This window comes from Coccomyxa subellipsoidea (assembly GCF_000258705.1).
Source record: "Coccomyxa subellipsoidea C-169, whole genome shotgun sequence".
Classification (NCBI taxonomy): Eukaryota; Viridiplantae; Chlorophyta; class Trebouxiophyceae; family Coccomyxaceae; genus Coccomyxa; species Coccomyxa subellipsoidea.
In genome coordinates this window covers 1625621-1650838 of record NW_005178034.1, presented here as the reverse complement: position 1 = coordinate 1650838, position 25218 = coordinate 1625621, and the positions used below count along the sequence as shown (strand labels likewise).

The following is a 25218-nucleotide window of genomic DNA, read 5'->3' as shown; positions in this document are numbered from 1 at the left end:
GGAAAGCATGACTCATGCTTTATCACATCGGATGCACTATTATAAGACAGGATTCCAGCTGCCAATGGCAGCCTGCCATGGTCGTTTGTATTAGCCGCATTAATGCAATATTGCAATTCTTTTGCACACAGCAGTAGGAAGCCCAGGCCCGCTGTGATGGCTAGAGCATGCGCAGGGACGATGCATCGTCATGTTTAATTTTCATTGAACATTAATGCAGGAGCGCTGCTGATCTCGAGAACATGGCAAGGTACATGCACAGTGCATGCAACATGCAAGAGCCCGGCCATGCAGAACCCCAGCTCACAGTTGACATATATTTGGAGCACACGTCCATACAAGAATTCAGACTTATGCTGGATGCTCAACTGCTCCCATGTCTCTGATCACCTCAGCCAGCCACTCTGTAGCCCTTGCTGCCCTTCAATATTTGCAGCTCATTGGCATGCAGTCCAATAATATTATTGTGCTCACAGATGTTCTCAATCATTCTATGTGCAATTCTGCCCTGAAGGACATCTTCTCTCTGTGTACGACGCTCACAGTACAAGGTTGTCAAACAGGTCAGGGTCCCCCGCGTAGTCCTGCAAGAACCAAGCAAGCACATGGTCAACACACCACATCATCATGCCAGTCCCTTCAGTGTTTTAAGCTTGGCGGTTTTCACAACACATCTCGTCTGCCGCGCATTGCAGCAACGTCAACAGAGCAGCCCAACTTAGTTGAGCAACTCTGGGGCTGTGGTGTCCTCACCCTCTTGAACTTTCTCATGCCACCGTAGAGGACCTGCACCTTGGGTACATCTTGCGTAGCCAGTGCATCCAGGCGGGAGGCTAGCCTGCCAAAACACACAGCAATGGTGGCTTCAATGCTGGATTAACAGGGCTCAATCCTGACATGTTCTGGACATTCTCATGGCCACACCGTGAGCATTAGCTGCTCATGCTCTTAGCCCATGATCGGTCGGTGCTCACCCGATAAGAAGGCTCCCCCTTTGCCTTCTGCCGAGCTACATTCTTTGGAATCCCAAGGTGGTTGTTCCCACGACAGTGACAATTACAGAAGACGATTCACAAAGGTCCTGTGAAGTGCAGAGCGGAGGAGCCTTAAGTGGCGGTACCTTTTGGCGCAGAAGGGCCCTCGCTGCTGGGACATGAAGCAGGTGACCACCACCTGTCTGTATCGCAGGAGCCCATGCTTTTGGATCACCGCATCCACATTCTCATCATCGTAAAACTCCTCGGACCATATGTTCAGGCAGCCCCTGATGTGGCCCCCTTGAAAGTCCTCGTCTCGCACATCCAGCACGCAGGTCTCTGTGCTGTCCTCCCTATCACCAGTAAGATCAATACCTAAGGCCATATTATGAGGGGTGAACCTGCGTTTCATGGGTTCCAGCACACCTGGAATTCCTGTGCTGGAGGAGTACTATGAAAATAGCTGAACTTCAATGCAGGATGGTGGGCAATTACGGGATCTTGGGGTTTTACCCTCTCAAAAGCTGCACGAGCTGTTCACCTTCGATGTAAGTAGGGGCGGGCATGCCCTCACGCCTTGGGATCGTACTATTTGAAGGGTGATCAGAGACAGTAGCTAGTAAGATCACCAAATTACATCAGTCTATCTATGCAATGGCGGATCGGCAGACGCCTGTTCCTCCATATCGTGCTTCCGGAACCCCTCCCTTTAGCTGTCCAAGGAAGAAGGACAGATCGCAGATTAGAATCGCTAAATTTGCTGACCCTTGGGACAGCGCGGACCAAATAGCAGCAGACTTCGATACAAGCACTCCTCCGCGATCCGCGAAGAGGAAACTGTATCGGATTTCCCTCGCTGGAAAAGAATGAATCACGCGTTCACGCTTTTTGGGCTGGAACCTGTCAGGGTTCACCCTCTTCTTGCACATGCGTATCCCCTCTCAGAATTCAACGAGGCGTGACTTGCATGATACAACGCAGAGGTGCAGGGTACCATTGCCTGCAAGGCACCCTCTCCAGCCTGGTGACACCAACAGCATACACTTGCCAGAACCCAATAATTGCATGCCGCTTGCAGTGATCATAATTGACGGACCTAGGTCACTTCTGATTGATGCAGCTAGCTATAGCTTGGCCCCCAACTTGGAATCTCTTGCCGCAAGAGATTCCAAGACACGCATGATGCGGCATGCGTGTCTTGCCAAGAAGGCAAGGTACGTCCTGCAGACAGGCTGGCTGCAGTCAAAGGCTGCCAAAACTCTGCCCGATGTTGGGCTCGCTAGATCTAAGTAGGTCCCTAATCTACCGTGGGCATGGTGCTCAGTATTTCCACCGCCCCAGGCTCTGCCTGCCTGAGGCCAGCCTGCCAAAGAGTCTTGCTGGCCCATGAATTTTGAAATCTCATGATGCTGATCCTGGGGTCAGCACCAGCACAGACAGTGCATTCTGTGATGGTAGGACACTGGGGAGAACACTCACCCCAGTCTTAAGCCAGTCAAATACTCAGTCCCACTCCTGATTCACCTGGGCCTCTTCTGCTGGCCGCGCAAGAAAATTTGTACCGCCATCTCCCTTCCTGAAATATATTATTAAATTAACTCCCCTTGCAATCACAGACTTCGTCGAGCTCCTTTCCTCAGCGAAGTCACCAGTAAGAGGCGCATTTGCAGGCCCAGGAGCGATCAGACTGTCGGAGCGCCTTCGGTGGGAGCAGAACCGGACGCGACGGCACAGCCCGGACGGCCTGTGTTGGGGAGCTCGAAACACTAGGCTGAGCGCTGCCTGGCACGAAAGCGACGCAGACGTGAGTGAACTGCTCTCTGTGCAGCCTCTGGTGCAGAATTAAGTCTTTAGGCACTGGATTGGGGTCGAGTGGGGCGCATCGTGGCCGGTGCCGCACGTTCGTGGGGTTCAAACGGGCCTCCAGACGGTGTGATTGGGTGACCGATCCTCAGCCTGTCAGCCCGGTGCCCGTCGTGGCTCGCAGAGCAAGTTTTCGCAGCCTTGAATCTAGAGCGGGGCGCTCGCACGGCATCCCGTGGCTTGTGCCCCGCTGTGTTGGGTTCCCCCGGCCCTTGTGCGATTCTGGTGGGTGTTACTCGGCGGCAGCCTCGCATCGCCGTGAAGGGACGAGAGGGCCGGTTTTGGCAGGGATTACGCGCCTTTGTGAATTGGTAGGCTCGAAAGGCAAGGTCCGTGGGGATTGCGAGCGACAGCGACCGATAGTCAAGCGTGGTTGTGCCTTCCTCTCAGCCCTCAAGGTCCTGATCCTGGGTCTGACTGTTGCGCAGGGGCTGGCGTCCGTTATAGTCAGCCTTCCTATGGCTGCAACCGTTGAGACCAGGTGCGGAGACGCGCCTGCGCCGGGCTTCCTCCTGCTGTACCAAGATAAAACGTCGTGCTGACGTTGCAGCTCAAAAAGGGCATATGTGTATCATGCTTGTGACAGTACTTGCTGGGCGATCAGCTGGTCCCTTTGTTGATTTCCTGGCTTCTCGGACATCACCGTGATTTCGCTGGCAGGGTGGAGTCTGGGCCCCTGGCTGGAGTGAGGAGGGCATCCTTTGGTCAGTGCGGGATGGACTTTGCAACGGCCACAATGAGCAGCGCAGCCTTCCGCAGGCTGTCCAACGCCGCAGATAAGGAGACGCGCGCCAGGCTCTCAGCGCAGTTTGAGATCTGCCCCATCACGGCGCTGCCAGTGAAGCGGCTGTCCCAGGAGCTGGCAGCCGTGCTGAAAAAGAGGGATAGCTGGTCGGCCTCCGTTAGCCCCCTGCCCCCCACCATGCAGCGGCAGATCCTCCCGACGGTGGATCGCAGCCTGGGAGACTCTGCCTCCTGCTCCCCAAAGTGCGAGGCCGCGGCCAGCCCCGTCAGCACACCCACATCCGCCCTCAAGGTAACGTTCGCTCCCTGAAAGGAGACTGGTCCCAAGCTCTTTTTATTGCCCATGTTCTTAATGGTGTGAGCTCGGAACATGGTTTAGTGCCATAGGTGTGATGGAATCCGAGTTGGGCTCAGGCGCGTGTCGCTAGTAGCCAGCTTATACACCCGCAGCAGGGAAAGCATATGGGCGGTAGCTGACTGGGAATGGCCAGTGGATCCGCTGGTTGATAGTGTCAATGCAAGTGTACAGTGTCACGCATAGCTAGTACTAAAGCACTGACGCCGCTGTTGCACTGTGTCAGCAGGAGGCTGGCACGCTGGATGCATTCCAGCAGCAGAGCCGGCACCAGCCCTGGTACAGCCTGCTGAGCTGCCGGCTGCTGTCGTTCATCGGCGGCGGGGGGCCGAATGCGCACGGCGGAGAGGAGTACACAAGCGGCGGCGCCAGGGCAGTGGTGTCCAGCCACCGCCTCAGCTTTGACCACCGGCTGAGCCACGATCACCGCCTCAGCCAGGAGCGGCGCGCATCGGAATCCTCCATGCGCTGTAAGCCTCTCTGATCTGCCCCAGAACTCCCATGTCCCCAGACCCACTTAACTATTGCAGCTTCTGTACCATGATGTGCCCTTTAAAAAAGGGCCTGCCGGGCACAGTAGTCAACCTGAAGAAAATTTGAGTAGTGTATGCTGAGCTGCTCAGAATTACTGATATAACGTAGGACACTTGGCGTTGGCTTTGCGCTACTGCGGGGATCTCTGCAGTCATGTCAGGAGGGCAGGCTTGCACAATCATGTTGCTAGTGTCGTGGACTAACATGTCTTTTTTTGGTTGTGCAGCGCTGTCGATGGACAGTGGCGGCTCGGAATTCTGCTTTTCCCGGGAGAGCATCGGCGGCCCACGCATCGCGGCCGGCCGCCGGAGAGCGCACGAGTTCAGCCGCGAGGATGCGTATGCGCGCGACACCTCCTTCTACGCTCAGATGGCCTGCGAAGTTGCCCCCGCCACCCGCCTCTCGGGCATCTCCATCACACGCGGTGCCTCAGGTGCGTCTCCCCAGCTTCAAGGATTGGCAGCTGCTTACCAATACCTGATCAGAGCAGAGCCAAACATCAGACTTGGATCAGCCCTCTTTTATAATGGCACGCTGCTCTTTGCTCAAGAGTGGCGGTGCTGCTGTGACAAGGAAGCGCCGCCGTGACAAAGAACCAATTTCGGGGCTGCTGTTCTTCGAGGGGCATTAGGTGCTGTGTCATCTAAAGTTACTGGATTGCGTACCAGTGAGCACCTGTTCCAATGGTGTTGATGTGTGCCCTGCAATTCTGGAGTTTGATCACGTAGGTCATGTGGAGTTAAGACCTTAATATGCACTGCAATCCACTCTGGAACCTCAAGTGACGCGTTTCGCGCTGTGTTGCAGGGGACGTGGACGAGGCAGAGGAGGAGGCAATGGACAAGGCGGTTTTTAGGAGGAGGCGCGATGCGTACGCCGAGGCCTGGCGCCGCAGCGCCAGCAAGGACACCTCCATGGAGGGCCCCGCGCGTGCAGCCGCCGCCGCAGCCGTCGCGCTGCCGTTCCCGGCTGCAGCCGGCCGGCCGGCCATGCCGCGCATCGAGTCCACCGACTTTGCCAACGATGAGCTCATGCGCCGCAACGAGATCTTCTGCGGCCGCCTCTTGAGCTGAGCGATCACAGCCTGCCCGCACCTGGCTCCAGTGGATGCCTGCACGGCAGCCGCCGCGTTGTTCATGTTGCTGCTGCCGCTGCAGCACCTGGGAGCTGGGCTGTGTGCTCTAGTCTGCAACAAGATGTGGTCATGATCTAGATGGCAGGAGGAGGTCTTGAGTACGAAACGAGCGAGATGAGAAGAGGAAGTAGGCGCACTGCAATTTGGTTCTGACACTGGCAGCCACCAGGAGTACTGGCAGGGACAATTTGTTAATAGCCTCATAGAGGTCCATCACAGCTGGGGGAAATTCCCCAAGGGGCTGCTGCAGGGACGCAGCGGACAGCGCATTGCGATGTAGAGCAAAATCTTTCCGGGAGCGGAGGGCAGGCTCAGTCCTGCCCTCTCCGCGCCCTAAGCTTTGAAATTGTATATTAATTTGGTGCCTCAGGCCGCTGGCACAGAATTCCCAGACTGAGATGGGCGCGACAGACATGCAAACCAGAGGGTTGTCCTGGAAAGTACTGTCACATGATTTATTCACAGAGGGCAGATCCAGCTTGGCCCCTCAAACGGTGCCTATGGATGTCCGGGCGAATGGGGGATTCCCGATTTTTTGGCAATTTTGATGATAGAATGCCCTGTTCATTACGGAGAGAGATTTGTCATTTACACACGGACATGCAGGAGCAAGAGGTCAATGCATGTCAAAGGCGCATCTGAACCTGGGATAAGAAATAAGGGTTCCTTAAGTATGCTTCCCGGCAGTGTATCTTGAGATCATTAATCATGCTCATCATTCTTTGGGGACGACAATTGATGGCCCCGCCATGCGGCACCCAGAAAGAAGTGGCCTTGTCTGGAAAATCGCTGAACAACATTGTCTCCCGGTTTCATGCAAGGGTCGACCAGGGCCCCTGGCAGCAATTTTGGCTTGGCAGCAATGATTGATGGTTCAGGCAGTAGATGCATGCACAGCATGCTCTGCCGTCGTGAAGGCTTGTGCTACCTGTGCAAATCAAATGTGGCTGGTGATGTCGAATGTCGAGCAATTGGCTTAATATCACACCTCCCTTAGGGCTGCAAGTCCATGAGTCCTTAAAGTCTTCTAGCTGCAACAAGACAAGATCACCATGGAGTGATCTCCTGCATGGAAGACAGGATGAAATTTGTCCATTGTGATTTGTACCTCCCTCTGCACGAGGGGACAAGATTTGTTTGGCAGGGTAGGATATGACTGGGATGCTGGCCGAGGGCTCTTTGATCTTAAGGATCTGGAGTTTTCTTAGAGCTAATAGTATGCAGAGTGCGCTGTGCCACGCTCGTACCGAACTTGCTTAGCTGTTTCATTGTGGCTGATTTGTGACCACTCTGTCTAGCAGTGGCTCTATCGCCATGTTTCTAGTGGGCTGCCGGCTGGGCTTGAAACTCCTCAATTTTCTCATATGCAGGCTTCAAGTTTGAGAGCCTCGTTCCTTGTAAACAATTTCTTTACCCGATATCTGCGCCCCTGCGCAGGCATGCCCCGGGCCATGCTGGGCCCTTGCATTCGCTAAGCAAGGCTTGCCATTCTATAAGAATGCTTGTGCATTCTGATAATTGCTCTCGAAAAATTTTTCTGCTCTGAGCGGAGAGGCCCAAAAATTTGGCTCTGCAGCGGTCACGTGGAGTTTTCCTCTCATAACCCCATAACCACGTGATTCAGCACGACAAGAACAGCTAGGGGCAGGACTTCGACAGATTTCGTAGTCGTGGATTGAGATTGAAAAGGGACAAAGAATTTTAAGATGTTGGTTCTCTCTCTTCCTTGTGGACATCAGCTGGGGTTGCGGTCGGAAGCAGCTGATCTTCGGGGTAGCACACATCCGCTGAACGCCGGCAGGCTAACGCAGGTGCAGATCATTGGTCGGCTGGGGCCTGTGAAGGGATAATAATATATGATTCACAGATGTGGCAATTGTACACACGTTCTGGTACTTATCTTGAGTGTGTGATGTGCTGCAGCTCCCCCCTGCTGGGCCCACATTCGCTAGGTGCCCACCCTGTATGGTAAGCTACTCGATCTCTACTTGAATGCGCGTCCTCAGAAACCCCTCCCTGCGTCGACTGTATTTCGCGAGTTGCTTTGCAGCCCTCTTCTTGTGCTTGCTGGTTTAGGTCATCAGCTGAGTGAGCTCCTGTGTGAGGACGCTACGAAGCTCTGAAGTCGTGGAAGCTTTCGTAGTACTGCACTGTGTACTGCAAGGTTGACATTGCTTCGGAGCATGCAGTGACAGGCAAGCCGGTGACTTGTGCAGGCATCAGCACAGGCAGTGCAGGAGGCAGCCATCACTGGGGAGAAGAAGAAGCTGTGGGGTGGGCGCTTCACTGGCGCCACAGACCCCCTGATGGAGAAGTTCAACGAGTCTTTGCCCTTTGACAAGCGCATGTGGAGGGAGGACATCAGGGTGAGTCTCTTCCAATGATGGCTATTTCAGACATGGATTTCACAAGGGTAACAAACGGTGAGGCAGGCATGCATGCACGTATCACGAGGCGCTACGATGCATGCGGAGGCATTGATGCATTGGCCAGGGTGGGAGATTTCTGAAAGGTGTGATGTGAATAGGTCTGTGCATGGGCTGCAGGGGAGTCAGGCATATGCCAAGGCGCTGGCCAGGGCAGGAGTGCTGACAGCAGAGGAGGCTGAGCAGATCGTGGAGGGGCTTGGGAAGGTGCGCATATCTGCACATGCAGCAATTTGATGCTCGTATCATTGACTGCCTCACGTGGATTGGCAGAGTGCTGGCCGGGTTGTTCATTGCATGCAATGTACTATCCTGCAGATGGCCTTGTGGTGGAAAGCCTTTGAAGCCTTCATATGAGGAACCTATTCACCCCCCGTTCAGCCGAAACCAGTACTGTCATCAAAAATGGGTGTTGTCAAAATTACCAATCGCAGGCAGTGTCCTAATGCGCATCTATTGCAGGTGGAGCTCGAGTGGGAGGCTGGCACGTTCAAGATTGTGTCAGGGGACGAGGACATCCACACGGCCAACGAGCGCCGCCTGACGGAGCTCATCGGCTCGGTCGGCGGCAAGCTGCACACCGGCCGCTCGCGCAATGACCAGGTCCGCCGCTGATCTCCCTGCATGCCCCCTGCACGCTCACCTCAGTGTGGGGTTGGGCAGAGTCTCAACATGTTGCTGCATTGCCGAAGGCTTTGCATGAAGAGTCAATGCTCCTCTCTTGCGAATTGGGCAAGGGACAGAGCATTATTGGCATGATTGGCTCTGTGTTACTTGTGCCGCAAGGCATACATTGAGGGCTAAAGTTAGCGGCTGCCCTTGATTCCACTGCCATGGTCGACTGGGGAGCGGATCCGTGAAAGTAGTGACTAATGCATGACTCGTCTGACAGGTGGCGACGGACACGCGGCTGTGGCTGTACGGGGCGCTGCAGGACACGCGCGGGTACCTGGCCGACCTCATAAAGACCGCCATCGACCGCGCTGAGCTGGACGTCGACGTCATCATGCCGGGCTTCACGCACCTGCAGGTGCGCTCCAGGCACATGCGCGCACCTGTCACTCTGCCCCACCCCCTGCCCTGCTTGCACAAGTACTACTTTTGCAGACCCCATGGAATGTAGGGACACATGAAGCATCATCTGTGCAACAACACCACAAGCTCGCTCTTTCGTGAGGCAACTGCAGGAAGTTTTGGGAGACTCACTGATTCAGTGGTGTCTTGCTCTGACGGCTGCTGCCGCAGCTATTCGTGTGGTTTGCTCAACCGTTTGGCAGAGATCTCGGCTTTAACTTCAAAACGTTCATTTTGTGAATGCTGCTGAGACTTTGTCCCCTGGTGTCTGCTGCAGCCGGCGCAGGCGGTGAGGTGGAGCCACTGGCTGCTGGGCCACGCAGCTGCCTGGCAGCGCGATGACATGCGCCTGCGAGACCTTATGCCCCGCGTCGCCACCCTCCCCCTCGGCTCCGGTGCGGGACTCCTCCTGTACTGTCATACCTCCCTTGGCTTTGACTCGCATTGTCTGTCCTCATGGGCTGGTGGGCGTACCTCCTTGCACCTGAAAGAAGGCATTTTGCAGCCTTTTGGCCATTGCTAGGGGTCTGGCACATGCGGGTTGACGGTAAGCATCGCTGCTCGGCATGGGAGACTGCACAAGCATTGTTCTGCGCTCCACCAGAAGCTTTATATTGGTATTTCTGGTCTGCTGAAAGGCTGCCTTGTGCTTTTCTTTCTGCTCGGCGTATTCTCCCGGTCTGCTGAAAGGTGGCCTTGTGACCTCTGTGCTTGTCTCCTGCTTTTCCTCTGTTCCAAGGGTAGCCTCTTCCTGCTGCGATGAGGTCATTGCTGATGTGGCATTTCAACATGCTGACATGGCACCCGGCGATTGATCAGGCGCGCTGGCGGGGAACCCATTCGGCGTGGACCGGCAGTTCATCGCGCGCGAGCTGGGCTTCATTGGCGGAGTCTGCCCCAACTCCATGGACGCCGTCTCAGACCGTGACTACGTGCTGGATACGCTCTACTTTGTCGCCGTGCACATGGCGCACCTGTCGCGCTGGGCCGAAGATCTCATCATCTACTCCTCGGGCCTCTTCAAATTCGTGCAGTGCTCCGACGCCTATGCCACCGGTGAGAGACCACGCGGCTGTGTATCACTTTTTTCTGCTCGCGGAGTGCTTAAGTGCCTGCTTGCAGTTGTCCTGTTTCCTTCATGCATGTTTCATGGGCAGACATGCTTGTTTGGGGGCACATTAGCAGTACTATATCGAATCCTGACAACTGTCCCTCAGCAACAATTCGCTGGATTCTGCACGGCGCTTCCCGGGTACTATGTGGGTCACGCATGGTCGGTGGGGTGGGTGAGAGCAAATTGGTGTGTCACCACAGTCAGTGCGAGTGCTGCTGTGTTTGACAGCGCCTCATGGATCAGGAATAGTGGCTGCCTTTCTTTCAGACAAGCACTGGGCTTACAAGTGCTTTGTGACAGTTCAGTAGATGGGACACGTCAACCCGCCATGTATCAAAAAAGGAAGTGGGCTGAGCATTGGCATGCGCACGCATGTGCAGGCAGCAGCCTGATGCCTCAGAAGAAGAACCCGGACGCGCTGGAGCTGATCCGCGGCAAGGCCGGCCGCTGCCAGGGCAACCTGGCGGGCCTGCTGGCAGTCATGAAGGGCGCGCCCACCACCTACAACAAAGATTTCCAGGAGGTGGGGCCTGCCTCCTTATAATCGAAGAGTTCTCTCTCGGATGATCCCTGCATGCATATTTAGGGTTTAAAGTTTATATATATTTAGGGTCTAAACCCTAAAAACATGTCTTGCCTGTCTGGGTGTAAGATTTGTGTCCGGGGGTAAACTAATGAAATGGTCTATGCTGAGTGCGGAGCCTTTGGGCTGGAGTGGTCTCGCATGTCAGGCCTTAGGGCATGTTGCTTTGCTGTCATTCTTTAGTCACCCATGTGGGCGGAGCAGTGCAAATTTGCATGCAGCATGCTGCTGCAATGCTGTAGTTCACCTGTGAGGCCACAAGGCGATGCATGGATTGTAGACAGCACAACACAAGAGTTGGTGATGTGGCAGTCATCACACACTGACATGGCACATGGCATGACGTGGCGCAGGCCTGGCAGCTGATGTTTGACAGCGTGGACACGGCGAACGACTGCATACGGATCGCTACGGGAGTGTTGTCGACAATCCGCATCAACCCCGACCGCATGCTGGCCGGCCTCTCCCCAGACATGCTCGCCACCGATCTTGCTGAATACCTCGTGCGCAAGGGTGCGCGCTATTATCTCCCCTATATATCCCCTCAATCACAACAAAACAAGGGCAATACTGAGATCATCAATTGTCTCTTGTTTTGTCAGTGTCTCGCTGCTGTGTCAGAACAGTCAGCAGGTGCCAGCAGGTGCCAGCGCTCTATCTACTGAGCTACACTTCACACAGAGTTGCTTATGTCTCTTATTACTCTTCAGAGACACATATTCTCTTCCAAGACACTTACTCTATCTGCTGCAGCCGGCCCTGTGCTCCCTGCCTCCCGAGCTGTTCCAAACCTCTACATACCCCAGGAGCCTCTTTGCTGGCTTTGTTCGTAGTAGGCATGGATGTGTGCCATCTCTGGAGTCTCTTCTTGACTCTTGATCGCTCTGAGCTGCCACAGGCTGATAGCAGGAGGAGAGTCCACTCCAGGAGGGGAAGAGACAAATGGCTTCAGGGACTGATTGGACTTTTGCTGTCTGCACAGGTGTTCCCTTCCGGGAGACCCACCACATCAGCGGCGCTGCAGTGAAGATGGCCGAGGACAGGGGCACCACACTCTTTGATCTCACCGTGGCCGACCTCAAAACCATCCACCCGCTCTTTGAGGACGACGTTCTTGAGGTGCGCTTGGGCCACACATTATATTGAGAAGGCTAGTGAGTGGCTAGGGAGGTACTAGATGTGACAGCAGAGCAGGCAGGATGCAAATTCGAGGCGAGGCCCCTTTGCGCCCCATCGAGCTCGATCAGATGTGGGCACCTGCATCGAGTGCTTTGAATTGAGTGTTTGCAGCTTGTGTCTATTTGTGCTCAACCCCTGTGCTGCTTCTGATGTGTGCAGACCCTCATATTTGGCCATCTATCACTCCTCTGTCAAGAAATCTTATGCAGTACCACTGTACCTCCTGCAGCGCTCTTGAGGCTGGCAAAACCTGGAAGTCTTCACAACCCTGCAATTTGTGCGAATCAAATTCTTGGGGGTACCAGCAATCTTGTGGCAGAACCAGACTTCAGGGAATGGCATGAGACATCTGAGGAATCCGTGGTGCATGCACAGGTGTGGGATTACAACAGATCGGCCGAGATGCGCGACACGGAGGGAGGCGCATCAAAGCGCAGCGTTCTGGAGCAGGCCCAGAAACTGAAGCGCTACCTGGGAGCCGAGGGGCTCTGAGAAGGATCTGCAGCAAATCATAGTATCGGCGGACTTGACCTAGACTTAAGTGGGCAAGTAGGGGCGCCTGGTTTGCACGGTTGGATCCTAGGTATAAAATCTGCATCGATGCTGCGGCATGCGGAGCAGCAGAACAGGGGGGCATCCAGGGCTTGAAGGCATGTGCCGACAGGCTCCCGCGATCACGGCTCGTGAGGCAAGACATAAGGGATGAGGACATGCACACCTCGTAGCAAGCGCAGGCTGACTCATTGAGTGTAAGCTGGCCATGAAAACGAAAGCAATGTGGTGGTGTTAACACTGAGGTCAGGATTCATTCATTGCCACACCGTCAGCAGGATAGTGATACGTCAGACACTCGGCCGACTGCGGTGCCGTTGTACTGCCGGTAACCAGATTGTAGTATTGTGCTCTGGAGGTAGATAACATTGTGGCTTGCAGAGTAAGCATGCGACTTGTCGATATCTGCTTGCTGGAAGGCACACAGGGAGATAAAAAAAACTCTGCGCTCTTTGGCTTGCCCTAAATCCCAGGGCAAGCACAATATGGCAAAGCCAGCTGTAGCGCAAAATTTCCCATCGTGTACCAGGGGGTGATTACATCTCTCATGTACAACTGCATAGTGATACAGTAAACCAAGCCCGCATGCGGCCATTACTGGGCAGTCCATTATAACCCATCACTCAGTGTAGTAATAATTAGCCTGAAAATTTTGCGCGCCTGTGAGTGCATCCATTATCATGATGTCAGCCCCACAGCGCAGTAGCTACTTTAGCAAACACAGCAAAATTTCTCAGAATATATAAATATTTGCCTAATATTAAGTATCAAGTACCAGATAAAGTACCAGAGCGGCAAAGCATGCTTGCTTTGCCGCTCTCATTTGAATTATGCATATGCACAATTTAAATGATTATTTGAAAACAAGAACCCAGGGTCACACAAGATCCAATGACAATCCTTAAGCCGCCTCATGTTGAGCCATCTTCTTATTCCCATGCACCTTTAAGCTTCAAATATGTACACCCAAAATCTTACCAATCATATGCTGAAAGGGCTGAACTGCAGTATCGGTAAATGAAATTGCACCATTTAGGCCTTCGATAATTCAAGTAATTAGTCCCTACTAGCCTAGGCCTCTCGAGCACTCCTGAAATAAAATGTGCAGGGTTGACACTGTGGGTGCAGACCAATGATCCGGTTGCGAGCGCACCTGCCACAAAAGTCTGCTGAATTCTGTGCAACCATTGCATGCAAGTTTGGTCAAGGCAGCCATGCAAAGACTTCCATCCATGCACCCCGTTCAGGCACAGTGGCTCAGGTTCTGATCTCACCGAAACAAAACAATTACCAGTGACCCCCGACTCCTCCTGAACCATTCCATGAATCTTTCTTTGAAAGGCAGCCACCAAAAAGGTATTATTCAGGGCCGCCCCGCGCTGTTGATTTATGCACTCTGCGCATTGAGGGCACGGAAGGAACCGGTGGCACAGCGCAGCAGTTGGGCAGCGCATGTGCTTATCAGCACTACTGGCCCAGATGACCTGAAGTCGCCCGTGCTACTCTGCCGCCATTTAGATGGTTGCGGTGCCACCACAAGAAGTGCGCGTGCAGGTGTAAGCATTAATGCCAATATTGGTGCCGACGCCGGTGCACAGCACGGTTGAAGCAGAACTTGGACAGTTTAGCACACTGGCGGTGATGAAACCGGGCTCTCCGTTGATATCGCAAGTAATGCCTTGGGGGCAAAATATGAGCAGATCATTTGAGGGGTCAGTTGGGGGGGCGATTATGATGAGAAAGGTCTGCCCAATGTTTGTATTTGTCTGTGGCGCGGGTGCCGGCAGATTGACGGTCCCTGCCCCGCTCCCAGCAAAGAAGGCATAAAAAATGGCAGTCCCTGCAACACAACAAGAGCGTATGCTCAAGCAGGGGGCGTTCCAGGGACCTTAAACATGCATATTCAGGCATATTGGCAAGAGAGCATGAATGCAGCCAGCCAGATGTTGTCTTCTCCGGTGACAGAATTATGGGCCTTCAAGCACATAGTCAGGGACAAAAGTACTGTTTTCTGCAGTATGACAAGAGAAAGTGCATGCCCGCATATCGAGAACTTCAGGGCTTGCATGCGAGCCTCCGATCTTGAAGACAGACACTTTTTGCACGGCGGCAAGAGAACAAAAGGTGCTTAGCATACGTTGTTCAACACAGTGTGTCTCTGAGCTCCTCCCATGCTGGAAGAGACACCCACCTGGGGGAGGGCTTATCTGGCCCCCATTAACAGGGAATTGATAGATGAGCGGCACAGTCGAGAGGCCGACAGTCGCTTGGATGATCCCGGCTGTGAGCGTGCCGGCAACTGTGAGCGCGCAGCCGGCCACGGGGGAGGCTGTCCCGACGGCGACTTGGCTGTTGGCGAGCAGGCCGAGATAGGTCGAGCCGGCAACTAGCAGCGCCGGGCTGTTGACATTCTGGCTCGCGATAATCACGGAGCCGTCGGGGTTGACAGTCATGGGCGATGTGTTGCTGCCAAGCGTGACCTGTACAATTTTCTGGACTTCAGCCAATAGATGACCTCCGAGGCAGGGGTACTTGTTACTGCATGTCTGCACAGAACATTACCCGACACAGAGAGAGCTAATACCGTAAATTATACGGCACAGAGAAGGTGCAGTGGGGTAAAAACCACAATTTGCGGCATGCATCACCTGGCGCATAGACAGCTGACGATTTAAATGCACAGAGGATGTGCAAAGGTTGGGACTCGCAATTTACTGCATGCATCACCTGACACAGAGCAAGCTGATGTTCTATACTGCAGAGAGAACATACTCTGCCGATTGCATTCAGCGCGTAGGCGCCGCCACCGCCGCCCACAACCGTCAGAAAGGCGCCGTTCACGTCCAAGTTGGAGGTGCCAAAAGCGATGCGGCTTGAGGGGTTGGAGCTGATGATGTTGCCAAAGTTTGCTGTCCCTTGGAACTGCGATGTCCCTTGGAAGTTTGCTGTCCCTTGGAACTGCGAGGTTGTTGCAACGGTCAAGGTGTTCTCCAAGATGGTGTTGCCTTTCACGTCGAGGTTATTCAAGACGGTGAAGTCCCCGGGAGCAGTCATGCCCCCGGTGCCTGGGGTGCCTGGGGTGCCTGCGCCCCGCAGCGAATTTTCGTGTATCGTCTCCCGTCACTCTTCCTCTTCACTCTTATTTTCAATCATCTTCGACACTTCATTGCCCCCCAGCCCTAAATTATAATAAATCTTAATGCAGGCTCTCCCCAGTATGGTTATTCCATTCCCTTTAAAATACTCTTTACTTTAACGACCCCTTCCCTGCACTATTCAGGGGGTACTACAGACTCTAAGGGGAGTCTTTAGTACCCCTTGCACTATAGAACCATGTTCAAAAACCCCCAGGTTAAAGGGGGGGAAACATAAGCCCATGTGTGTGTCTCAGTGCATCTATGCTCCTGTGCATGTCATCCGCAATTGGCAGCTGCCAGAGGCTTACAAATTTATCCAGCCGCAAAACTTTCTGGATTAATCTCGTCTCAAGGAAACTAGGCAGGGTGTTAAATGTGAGAGCTACCCATGGCGCCGGTGTTGCCTGTGTTGCCGTCTTTCCCAGTAGCGCCGGCGTTGCCATCTTTGCCGGTTGCGCCTGTGTTGCCGTCTCTGCCGGTTGCACCAGTCACACCGTCGCCGGTAGCGCCAGTGTTGCCATCTTTACCGGTTGCGCCTGTGTTGCCGTCCCTGCCAATTGCACCAGTCACACCATCCTTGCCGGTAGCGCCGGTGTTGCCGTCATTCCCGGTAGCGCCGTTTGCGCCGGTGCCGCCTGCATGCCATGCAACGCATAGTTTCAGCCAGGCACTAAAGAGCTCATGCCTGCATGGCGTCCATGATCAAACGTTGTTTTTCTCGGACGCTTGTCCTGCCAGGGGCAAGATGCGTGTGCAGACAAGCTTGCACGAAAGGCTGCCCAAAACCCTGCCCCTTGCTAGACACGTCAAAAACCAAGCAAGACAAACGTCACCGTGGGCACGGTGCTCAGAATTTGCAGCGCCCCCCGCGAGCCGGGGCCATGATTAAAACTGCTTAAGTAACGGCTCAAGCCATCAATGCGTGCAATGTCAAGCACTTCAAGCGCTGGGTTTGATGAGCCCTTTTAGTGTGGGGGGCGGCCCTTGATCAATGATGTGCGAAGCCAGCACACCTGAAAAATCTGCATTTAGGAAAGAGTTCATCACCTGCGGGGCCTGTGGCTCCATCTGAGCCAGTGTCACCATTGTCACCCTTATCACCCTTGGCACCAGTTGCGCCGGTGAAGCCCTGGCCGTCAGCACCTGCAGTTGAGTCAGCCACTCAGTCAAGTTACATCGCTTCCAGCCAAGTTAGGGCTGATCCGATGCTGGACTCTGAGTCAGCGCCCAGCATGACATCCAAACCCTCTAAGATAGCTTATTGAAAGTAAAATATGTGCGTCAAAATTGTAAGAGTTGGAGAAAATTTGAGATTTGGCGACACAACAAGATCATCCTGCCAAATAGCTTGCCGCATGCTAGAAAAGGGAAGCATATGTATGTTCCTGATGAATTGCAGATGGCGGCACTTGAATACCCGATGGTCAAGTGGACAACCTGTGAGAGGCAAGTGCCAGAGTGGGGTTTCCGGCTGTCATTAGCGCATTTGAAGAAGGGTTAAAAACGAACAGCAGGAACCAAAATGATTGTCCCCCGAAAGCTATGATAATTGGGGACTTGGTGGGCCCTGTCAAGGAGCGTGCTCAACTAAGGGGCCTGAATTTCATGATTGTGCCCATTACCTTGTGATGCCGACGAATTGCGTCCTTGCAATATGGCCTGCCCAAATCAAAAATAAAGAAGAAACCAGGTACCAGGGAGCACAAGGAAAAGAGCACATTCACATGCACTGCGGCAGAAAACAGAGACTCAGGCATGTCGTCAAATGCGATATAGTCTCCATTTGCAGCCATTTCCAGTCGTCTGCAGCACAGCTGTGGGGAAACAAAGGCTGACATACCTGTTGAGCCCGGCTGTCCGGGTCCACCACTGGCGCCTGACCAACACAGCACCACAGATCAGCAGACCACGCCAAGGGGAAGTGCATGTCTTGTGCAACCCTGTGGAAACCCCTCATCACAGGAGTCAACAGCACCTGGAAGATAGGTCGTATTTCACATGGCTGTAACTATTCCATTGCTTAATCACAGCCCCCCAAAGCAGGGACGGCAGGTTCTCAAGTAAAATGTTGAGGCTTCTTATAGTTTTCGGAAGTTATAGGAGATTGGAGGAGCAGTGCTGGACAGTCAGGATCATTGCAGACCTGCATCTCCCATGCCGGTAGGTCCTTGAGGGCCGGTGGCACCAGTAGGGCCCTGTAGCATGGCACATGGTGTGGGTGCGAGTTTTGAACCTGAGTTCCAACTGTGACAGGCAGGTGCACAACATTGTTGCAAGTCAAGGGCTCGTAGAAATTACGCGAGAAGTATTTTATGATTTGCTGAAGTATTCCTGGCCGTCGTAAAGCTCACCGGCTGATTTGCAGACAGCTGCAACTTGAGGGCATCTATCTGGGCTTGCTGTACTGCGCTGGCCTTCTTCAGCTCCTGCTTTGAAGCAGGTAGCACAGTGTCCGATATCAGAACGGTTTCATTCTGCAGCTGATTGATGGCGAGCCCTGCAAGTCTGGTGAAGTCCGGGCCCCTTGCTTGGAAGCCTGTCAAGCACGGTTACGTGTGTCACAACGGCCCAACACCACTGCGCCATTGGCATCCATAAACTAAGCATTAACGAAAAATTTTATTATTCCTGAAGCTACACAGGGTGGCCCACCTTTATCCTGCGCGATGACCTTTTCCGCAAGACCCGGAAAGAGAATCCACCACTGCGTCAGTGCAAAGAGCACTGAGCGCACAGACACCGGCCTGCGGGACGAAACTCTGCGCAAAAGTATATCGCATATGTATTATTTGTTGTATCTCGTAAGAATGCAGAAGAGAAGTGTCTGTGTGCTGAATAGGACGCAACAGCCTACCTGTGAAACATAGGAAGGGTGTCTTCAGGGACACCAAAGACGCCCCCTTTCTTCGCGCAGAAAGCCACAGTGAGCAAGAGAGAGTTATCGTCTCTCGCCAGATTCTAGGGATGTCCCCAACCGGCGGTTGGCAACCGCTATGACACCGACGCTGTCACTTGACGATTTGTGCTTGAAATAAGCGCCGTCGAACTTCGCGCATACCCAAATCTTGCATTTGATTTCTGTAGTCATAATGTGTCCGAGGTGGACTCTTGACGAGCCATAATTATTATTATTATTACAGGTCGGCAAATCCAAAGCCAGAGGCCATAGGGCATACACGCAGGGCGTCTGCAGCCACATCTGCGGGGCCTTCATTAGTCTGCAGCCTATCACTCACTCACCATATACACTGTATGGCATGCATGCACTCACCGCCCCGGATGAGTACTTCTTGTGCAGGCCGTGCTTCACACTGACGCCGGCGTTTCGTATACAGACAGCGACGCCATTCTTTTGATGCAAAATTGTAAAATGACCCCAGGGCCGCAGCAGCAAACCTGCAGGGGACTGTATATTCTTCACAAGCATGGTGGTGATTCACAGTTTCATGTTATTTTTGATGTCCTCGGAAATCCTCAAGTTGGGATCCAGCGAGTTTTAAATGGTGACATCAGCAGAATATCATAATCTAATTTGAGCGACAGGTCGGTATCAGGGTAAATAAATCAATTGTTTTAGAGTCCCCTAGGGGGCCTGTCGGTACTCCTTCAGGAGGATACAACGAGGCTACATATTGCAGGGGTTTTGCCATAGGCATTCCTTCCGCCAGCTGGCAAGCTCTTGAAGCTGCAGTGAAGGTTGACGAGGACAGGGGCACCACGCTAGTCGCCCCGTCAGCGTCGCCACATCACCGGCGGCCCGAACTGCAAGTCCACAGGTGGACCCACTGTTCGCTTATACCCCTTCCCGGTCCGGACCAGAGTGCATGCTCAGTCAAGGTGCGCTCACCCTCCACATGCACTATATGCTTGGAATTGAGGCTTTGAGAATCTACTTGCACGAGAAGCGTTGGGAGTCTCATATGCATGCAGGATCCCAGGCTCTGCAGAGCTGGGCTCTGCACAGCTGTCAGTTTGAATTCTGCTGTGAGATGTGCCCGCACAACGTTGCCGGCATATGCCTAGACCAGCTGGCTGTAGGGGTAGCCTGTGGTCTGGGCAGAACACCACTAGCATCATTGATGAGTCATCAATGCTGACGTATATGCAGATCGAGTGAATGCACAGTGAGCGGGTCCCCGGTACACCGGTGGTCCATGAGGAATACAGCAGAGCAGCTGCAGGGCATGGAGCCGAGCAAGACGCTTGCATGGGCGGGTTGTCAAGCATGTCGCATGCGCAGTGCAGCCACAGATTGGGAATACAAAACCGCTCGGGCTGCATTTGAAATCAAGTTTGGTACCGACATTGGGCCTCCCTCTGTGTCGCGCATAAATGGTGCTGGAGGAGCTTAGAGTGGGAGGGCGCGGAAGGGATTGTTCAACTGATCATTGGATTGTGCTTGTTCAGGCACCAGCAAGCTTGAGGATGCAACAATACCACATGTGTGCACTAGCTGCATGCAGGAGAGAGTGTGATCCAGATTTCATGGAATGCGTGCTGATGCTGACAGTCAAGCGGTGGCCTCCACAGAAGAAACAACCGTACATTTTTGCCTGCCAGCAAGAGATGAGAATGAAATGCACATTTTTGGAGGAATGCAATATTTGGCATTGCCACCTTTAATGTCATGTCACCCCTTGTGGTCCAGTCATCCCTTGGCTCAAGCTACCTTCCAAGGAGGTCTGGCATAATACAAAAGAACTTTCTTCTACTTGAAGCCATTCTATTGTTGGGAAGCATTCACGCGGTATCTGTTGCTTTTAAGGTTCACATCCTTTTGTCCCAAAATATAAACATCTACTAGGCTCAAGATGGCCACACTTGCAGAGTCGTTTCTTGCAGATCTTGACGATCTCTCAGATGCTAGTGCGGACGAAAGGGAAGATGCAGAGCCGGAAAACAACGAGAATGTGGAGGTAAGCAACAGAACACTTGAAACAATCAACAGCAGCTGCAGGATCTCTCTGACCGAGAAGCTCGCCCATGCCCCTTCACGCCTTGCTCACGGTTGCATGAAACTGTGTTGCATGATGGCATGCCGAAAAATGCCACTTTGCGGAGACGCCCTCAATGAGATAGGTTGCGATGGCTGAAGCAGAACAATTCACTTTGCCTACGCAGATGGACGAGGAAAATGACGACATCGAGGCGTTAAATTATGACGATCTCGAAGCTGTGGCCCGCCTGCAATCTGGCGATCGGTACAACACGATCATGCAGGTACGCTTTTGCATTGAGAAATAGTACTCACCTAATGCTTCACTTGTAGCCCTTGTGCCTAGCACTACGCAAAGATAACACATCTTAGCAGGATGAATTATTTTGCAACCATTCCCTGAAAAGTGAGAGCTGCTGCAGGCAGGTGTGCTGGCCTCCAGCAACGTTACTGTATGTAAGCTTGTGGCTGCTGACTAAGACTTAACTTGCTGCTGGTGCAGCAAGTGAGGAGTGCGTTGGAAAAAGGAGGAGAGATGGATGAGTCGGACGCAGTATGGACAGGGCCTTCAGAAGAGGGGCCAACCTACAGACTTTTGGTGGACTGCAACCAGCTTGCAGTGGACATTGACAACGAAATAGCCGTTGTGCACAACTTCATGCGAGATAAGTACAGGTCTGCTGCCTCCTGAGATGCGAAGCTTGATTTTGAACAGATCTCCCAGTTCTGGGTTCTTTTGGGTGTCCTTCAGAGCTGCTGTGCAGGGATGTATGAAGTGGCATCAGTCCATGCATAATTAGGAGTTACTCTGAATGTGCGCAGGTCAAAGTTCCCAGAGCTGGAAAGCCTGGTGCATCACCCGATGGACTATGCGCGCGTTGTGAAGAAGATTGGCAATGAGATGGACATGACCCTCATCGACCTGGAAGACATCCTGCCGCAGGTGAGCAGTCCTCCCTGCACATTTTCACATGACCTTCGCTGCAGCACTGACACTGATGCTGGCTCCATAAAACTGATGCAACAAGTAACACTCTTTTTTAGGGGCAGAACATCCTGTTAAAGGACAATCCGCCGTCTCCCCAGAGCAATTGGGAAAAGCGCATGTTTGCCTGTTGTTAAACATGTGAACTCCCAACTCGATGTTGGTGACATCAGCGGGGGTTCATGTGCACGCACATGCTTGCAGGCGACGGTCATGGTGGTGTCCGTAACGGCGTCCACGACGTCCGGGAAGCAGCTGTCGGAGGAAAATTTGAACCGCATGCTGGGCGCGGCTGACATGGCGCTCCAGCTGGACGCTGACAAGGCGGACATCCTGCGCCTGGTGCAGCTCAAGATGCACCACATTGCGCCCAACCTGTCGGCCGCCGTCGGTACGGAGATCGCTGCCAAGCTCATGGGCGTGGCCGGCGGTCTCACCTCCCTCTCCAAGATGCCCGCCTGTAACGTGCAGGTGCGCCCTAACACGGCCTCATCTTGCTTATGCCACATCTTTGCACCATGACAAGACCACTGCGCCTTGGGGAAAAAGGCTCCGCAGAGTTGCCTGCTGCGGCTCAACAAGCTGCCAGCGAGGAGATTTGCTTCCTCGAGTTCAAGGCAGTTGAATGCCTGATGCAGAATAGGGGACTTGAAGCACCCTGCTGGTTGCAAGCTCAATCTAAACAGCTGTGATCCTGTCGTCGGGCGCAGATGACTGCCACCGCACAGGAGTTCTCCAATCGTCATCCTCCCGCTGAGTTTGTGTGCTGTGCATTGATAAGAAAGGCCCATGCTGTTGGGGTAGACCGCCATCGTGCACATCCTCACGTCGATGCCCGGCCCCTGGCCGTTTATGGGTTTGTGGACTTTGGTATGGCACATCTTAAGAGGTGTTCCCGCACATACAGGTGCTGGGCGCGAAGAGGAAGCACCTGTCGGGCTTCAGCTCGGCCACGCAGGCGCTGCATCAGGGATTTGTGTACGGCTGCGAGGTGATCCAGAACACACCCCCCGCGCTGCGAGGCAAGGCTGCGCGCATGGTCGGTGCGAAATGCACGCTGCTCGCGCGCATCGACGCCTACGGCCAGGACCCCACCGGCTCCGCTGGCGCCGCCATGAAGGTGCGAATCTTTAGCTTTGTGTTTCGTGGGTTTATCAGCGCCCACACACTCATGCAGACGCAAACTTCAGGCGTCACTTGATTGCATGCTGTCTGATTGTGGAGGAAAACTCCAGACAACTGGCCCACAGGAAGCTGGTGTCAGCCGCTGGAATGCCAAGTGACTCTGCTATGTGTCAGCGACTTCTTTAGGGTTGCATTTTGTTCAATTGCCCTGCATCGGCTGTGTTGAGGTTGGCCCAGCAGGAGGGAGTAATGGCGGGTTGTCTGAACAAAAGTGAGCATAGAGGATAGAAGTCTGCATGTGCAAGCGGGGTGAGGATAACAAGCGGGGATTGTCGATTCATCTTCGCTACACTCCAAGAAAGCAAGGCCTGCTTCCCTTCTTAGCTCTATTTCCTTCAATCCAGAATCAGAAGGGCTTCGAAAGCTCCGATGTGAGGTGATGGGATTTTCACATCATGGCTGGTTGGCGCGCAGGAGGAGATGCAGAAGAAGGTGGCTAAATGGCAGGAGCCGCCACAGGCAAAGCAGACGCGTGTGCTGCCCGTGCCCGACATGGAACCCAAGAAGCGCCGCGGCGGCCGTCGCGCGCGCAAGTACAAGGAGCGCTACGGCCTCACCGATGTCAGAAAGGTCCGTAAGATTGCTTTCCACCCCTCCCTGAGAATAAAACGGGCCTCTGCACAGCACATGCTGCCCTGAATTTTGAACTTGGGTGCCAAGACTTTTATTGCCGCGCTGGCATGTGGTATGCTTGTGTTCAGCAGAGCCAGTTCAGCCCGGTGCAAAGCGCATTTCAGCAATGCTTTCTGTTCCTTTCTCCTCTCTTGAGGCGTGTGATGACACTTGTGGAAGGTCATTTAGCTGGCTTGCTACTTACAAATGCACACAAGCACCCTCTTACTTCACCAGAGACTGCATAAGTGATAATTGGTAAGTTGATGACATATGCGCAGGCAGCCAACCGGGTGAACTTCAACCAGCCTGAGGAGGAGTTTCTGGATGGAGATGATGTGGTGGGCCTGGGAGTGCTGGGCAAGGAGGGCTCCGGCCAGCTCAGGGCGCAGGTAACACTCAAAAGTGCCCTTATGCTGTCAGCCAACCATCTGCAGCTCGCCTGCGCGAGAACTTTCCTCCTCGTGTCCTGTCAAAGTTGTAATGGCCTTCCATGGGCTATGGCGCTCAAAGCAGCCCATACTGCAATGCTGGGCTTCTGGAAGAACAACAAAAAGAACAGCTGAGAGTGCAGCGCATTCTACACTCTCAGGCAGCTCCTGGTTTTTCGAGTGCTATGCGCTGCTTGTCACAAGTTCTGGATTTGTGAAGAACTCTAAGCAGTAGCTGCTACCTTCTCAGCACACCCATCAGAATTGTAACTGTCAGCCCATTTCGAACTTGACACTCAGCCATGCACCATTTGCCTGTCGCATCCCATGCATGCGGCTCACGGTTTGGTGTGTTGGCCGCAGGCGCGGACGCAGAAGCAGAAGCTGTCGGCCAAGGTGGCCAAGAAGTACGCCAAGAAGCTCGGCGGCAGCGGCGGGGCCACCAACGGCCTCTCATCCACTGTCGCTTTCACGCCCCTCCAGGTCACCACCCCACCTCATATTCCCCTTTTTCACATCTTGACAATGCGGTCAGCCACAAGCTGGTCTATGTTTCTGTTGTGCACAGCGATCAGCCCAGCAATAGGCTATGGTGCAACCACATGGGTATTGGTATCAGGCTTGATGAATTCCGCTGCTTGAGAAAGCTGTCCAGCCGGTTGTTGCAGAAGTTGCATGGTTCCAGCAGAAGCACAAAAAGGTTACAGTACTAAAGATTTTTGTCTCTGGTGCAGGGAATGGAGTTGGTGAACCCAGTGCAAGCCAAGGACGATGATCTGAGGAGCGGCACAGAGTCCTACTTCTCAGAATACTCGGGATTCAGGTCAATCAAGAAGGTTCCCGGCTTGTGACCAGTGTCGCTGCCATGTGTTTTCCTCTGTAAATTGTTTCTGTGATCAACCACCCCTTGCTGACGTGGTGCGAGTCTTATGCAAGTGAATCTAGAGCTGTGAGACATCCTTCGAATGCATGTGAGGAATGTTGGTTGAGATTTGTGCCCGAATGTCAGATATGTCCTTTCCTGTGTAGTGCGCTGAAGGAGATGTTGGTGCAATATCATAGAGTGCTGAGCTAAGGTTGTTAAGGGCCTTCTTATGTGCCCCAATAAGGAGTGCTAATGCGTTGCTGCATTTTATGTGTAACCATTTATTGCCCTCCGTTCTGTAAAGAATATGGAAAACACCACAATGCTGACTGTTACACTGAACAGCACACATGTGGACGCATATGCAATACTGGTACTGCTGCCCAAATCACGCTAGAAGGAGGCCTCATCTGTCCATGCTGGGAAAGGGCGTAAATTCCCCAGCTGGCCATTTACTGAAACATGGTGCGTCAACTTTGGGCAGCCCTGGAAATTATCCTGCTTACATGATTTACGTCGCAGTTGCAAAGT

The 25218-nt window shown here is 53.5% G+C and overlaps 6 protein-coding genes across 6 annotated transcripts; 3 read left to right on the top strand and 3 right to left on the bottom strand.

Moving 5' to 3' along the window:
• Positions 1-290: 290 nt before the first annotated feature.
• On the bottom strand, positions 291-1830 carry COCSUDRAFT_66432 (Rhodanese-like protein). Its single transcript, XM_005647359.1, has 4 exons — positions 1491-1830; positions 1121-1330; positions 754-838; positions 291-584 (listed from the first exon to the last, which is right to left on the bottom strand). The coding sequence occupies exons 1-4, from the start codon at positions 1541-1543 to the stop codon at positions 540-542; spliced, it is 393 nt and encodes a 130-aa protein (XP_005647416.1). The 5' UTR covers positions 1544-1830; the 3' UTR covers positions 291-539.
• An 806-nt stretch (positions 1831-2636) lies between these two features.
• Positions 2637-5546, top strand: COCSUDRAFT_47722 (hypothetical protein; the record flags this gene model as incomplete). The annotated part of the gene is made up of 6 exons (XM_005647358.1): positions 2637-2781; positions 3269-3321; positions 3501-3876; positions 4169-4409; positions 4700-4906; positions 5281-5546. The coding sequence occupies exons 2-6, from the start codon at positions 3299-3301 to the stop codon at positions 5544-5546; spliced, it is 1113 nt and encodes a 370-aa protein (XP_005647415.1). The 5' UTR covers positions 2637-2781; positions 3269-3298.
• A 370-nt stretch (positions 5547-5916) lies between these two features.
• Positions 5917-7029, bottom strand: COCSUDRAFT_33412 (hypothetical protein). The gene has a single exon (XM_005647357.1). The coding sequence runs from the start codon at positions 6406-6408 to the stop codon at positions 6235-6237; it is 174 nt and encodes a 57-aa protein (XP_005647414.1). The 5' UTR covers positions 6409-7029; the 3' UTR covers positions 5917-6234.
• Positions 7030-7573: 544 nt separating this feature from the next.
• COCSUDRAFT_42456 (argininosuccinate lyase) lies at positions 7574-12476 on the top strand (the record flags this gene model as incomplete). The annotated part of the gene is made up of 11 exons (XM_005647356.1): positions 7574-7576; positions 7825-7974; positions 8155-8241; positions 8497-8637; positions 8927-9064; positions 9386-9503; positions 9928-10164; positions 10603-10745; positions 11159-11318; positions 11788-11924; positions 12360-12476. 11 exons carry the CDS (start codon positions 7574-7576, stop codon positions 12474-12476), a joined length of 1431 nt encoding a protein of 476 aa, XP_005647413.1.
• A 1347-nt stretch (positions 12477-13823) lies between these two features.
• Positions 13824-18538, bottom strand: COCSUDRAFT_63991 (hypothetical protein; the record flags this gene model as incomplete). Its single annotated transcript, XM_005647355.1, has 11 exons — positions 13824-13846; positions 14170-14376; positions 14728-15016; positions 15309-15619; positions 16060-16308; positions 16721-16816; positions 17514-17549; positions 17817-17868; positions 18025-18209; positions 18326-18417; positions 18528-18538. The coding sequence occupies 11 exons, from the start codon at positions 18536-18538 to the stop codon at positions 13824-13826; spliced, it is 1551 nt and encodes a 516-aa protein (XP_005647412.1).
• Positions 18539-20484: 1946 nt separating this feature from the next.
• COCSUDRAFT_63990 (pre-mRNA-splicing factor) lies at positions 20485-24673 on the top strand (the record flags this gene model as incomplete). Its single annotated transcript, XM_005647354.1, has 10 exons — positions 20485-20589; positions 20795-20893; positions 21112-21284; positions 21432-21552; positions 21799-22065; positions 22502-22714; positions 23194-23349; positions 23673-23783; positions 24186-24305; positions 24557-24673. The coding sequence occupies 10 exons, from the start codon at positions 20485-20487 to the stop codon at positions 24671-24673; spliced, it is 1482 nt and encodes a 493-aa protein (XP_005647411.1).
• Between the last annotated feature and the right edge of the window lie 545 nt (positions 24674-25218).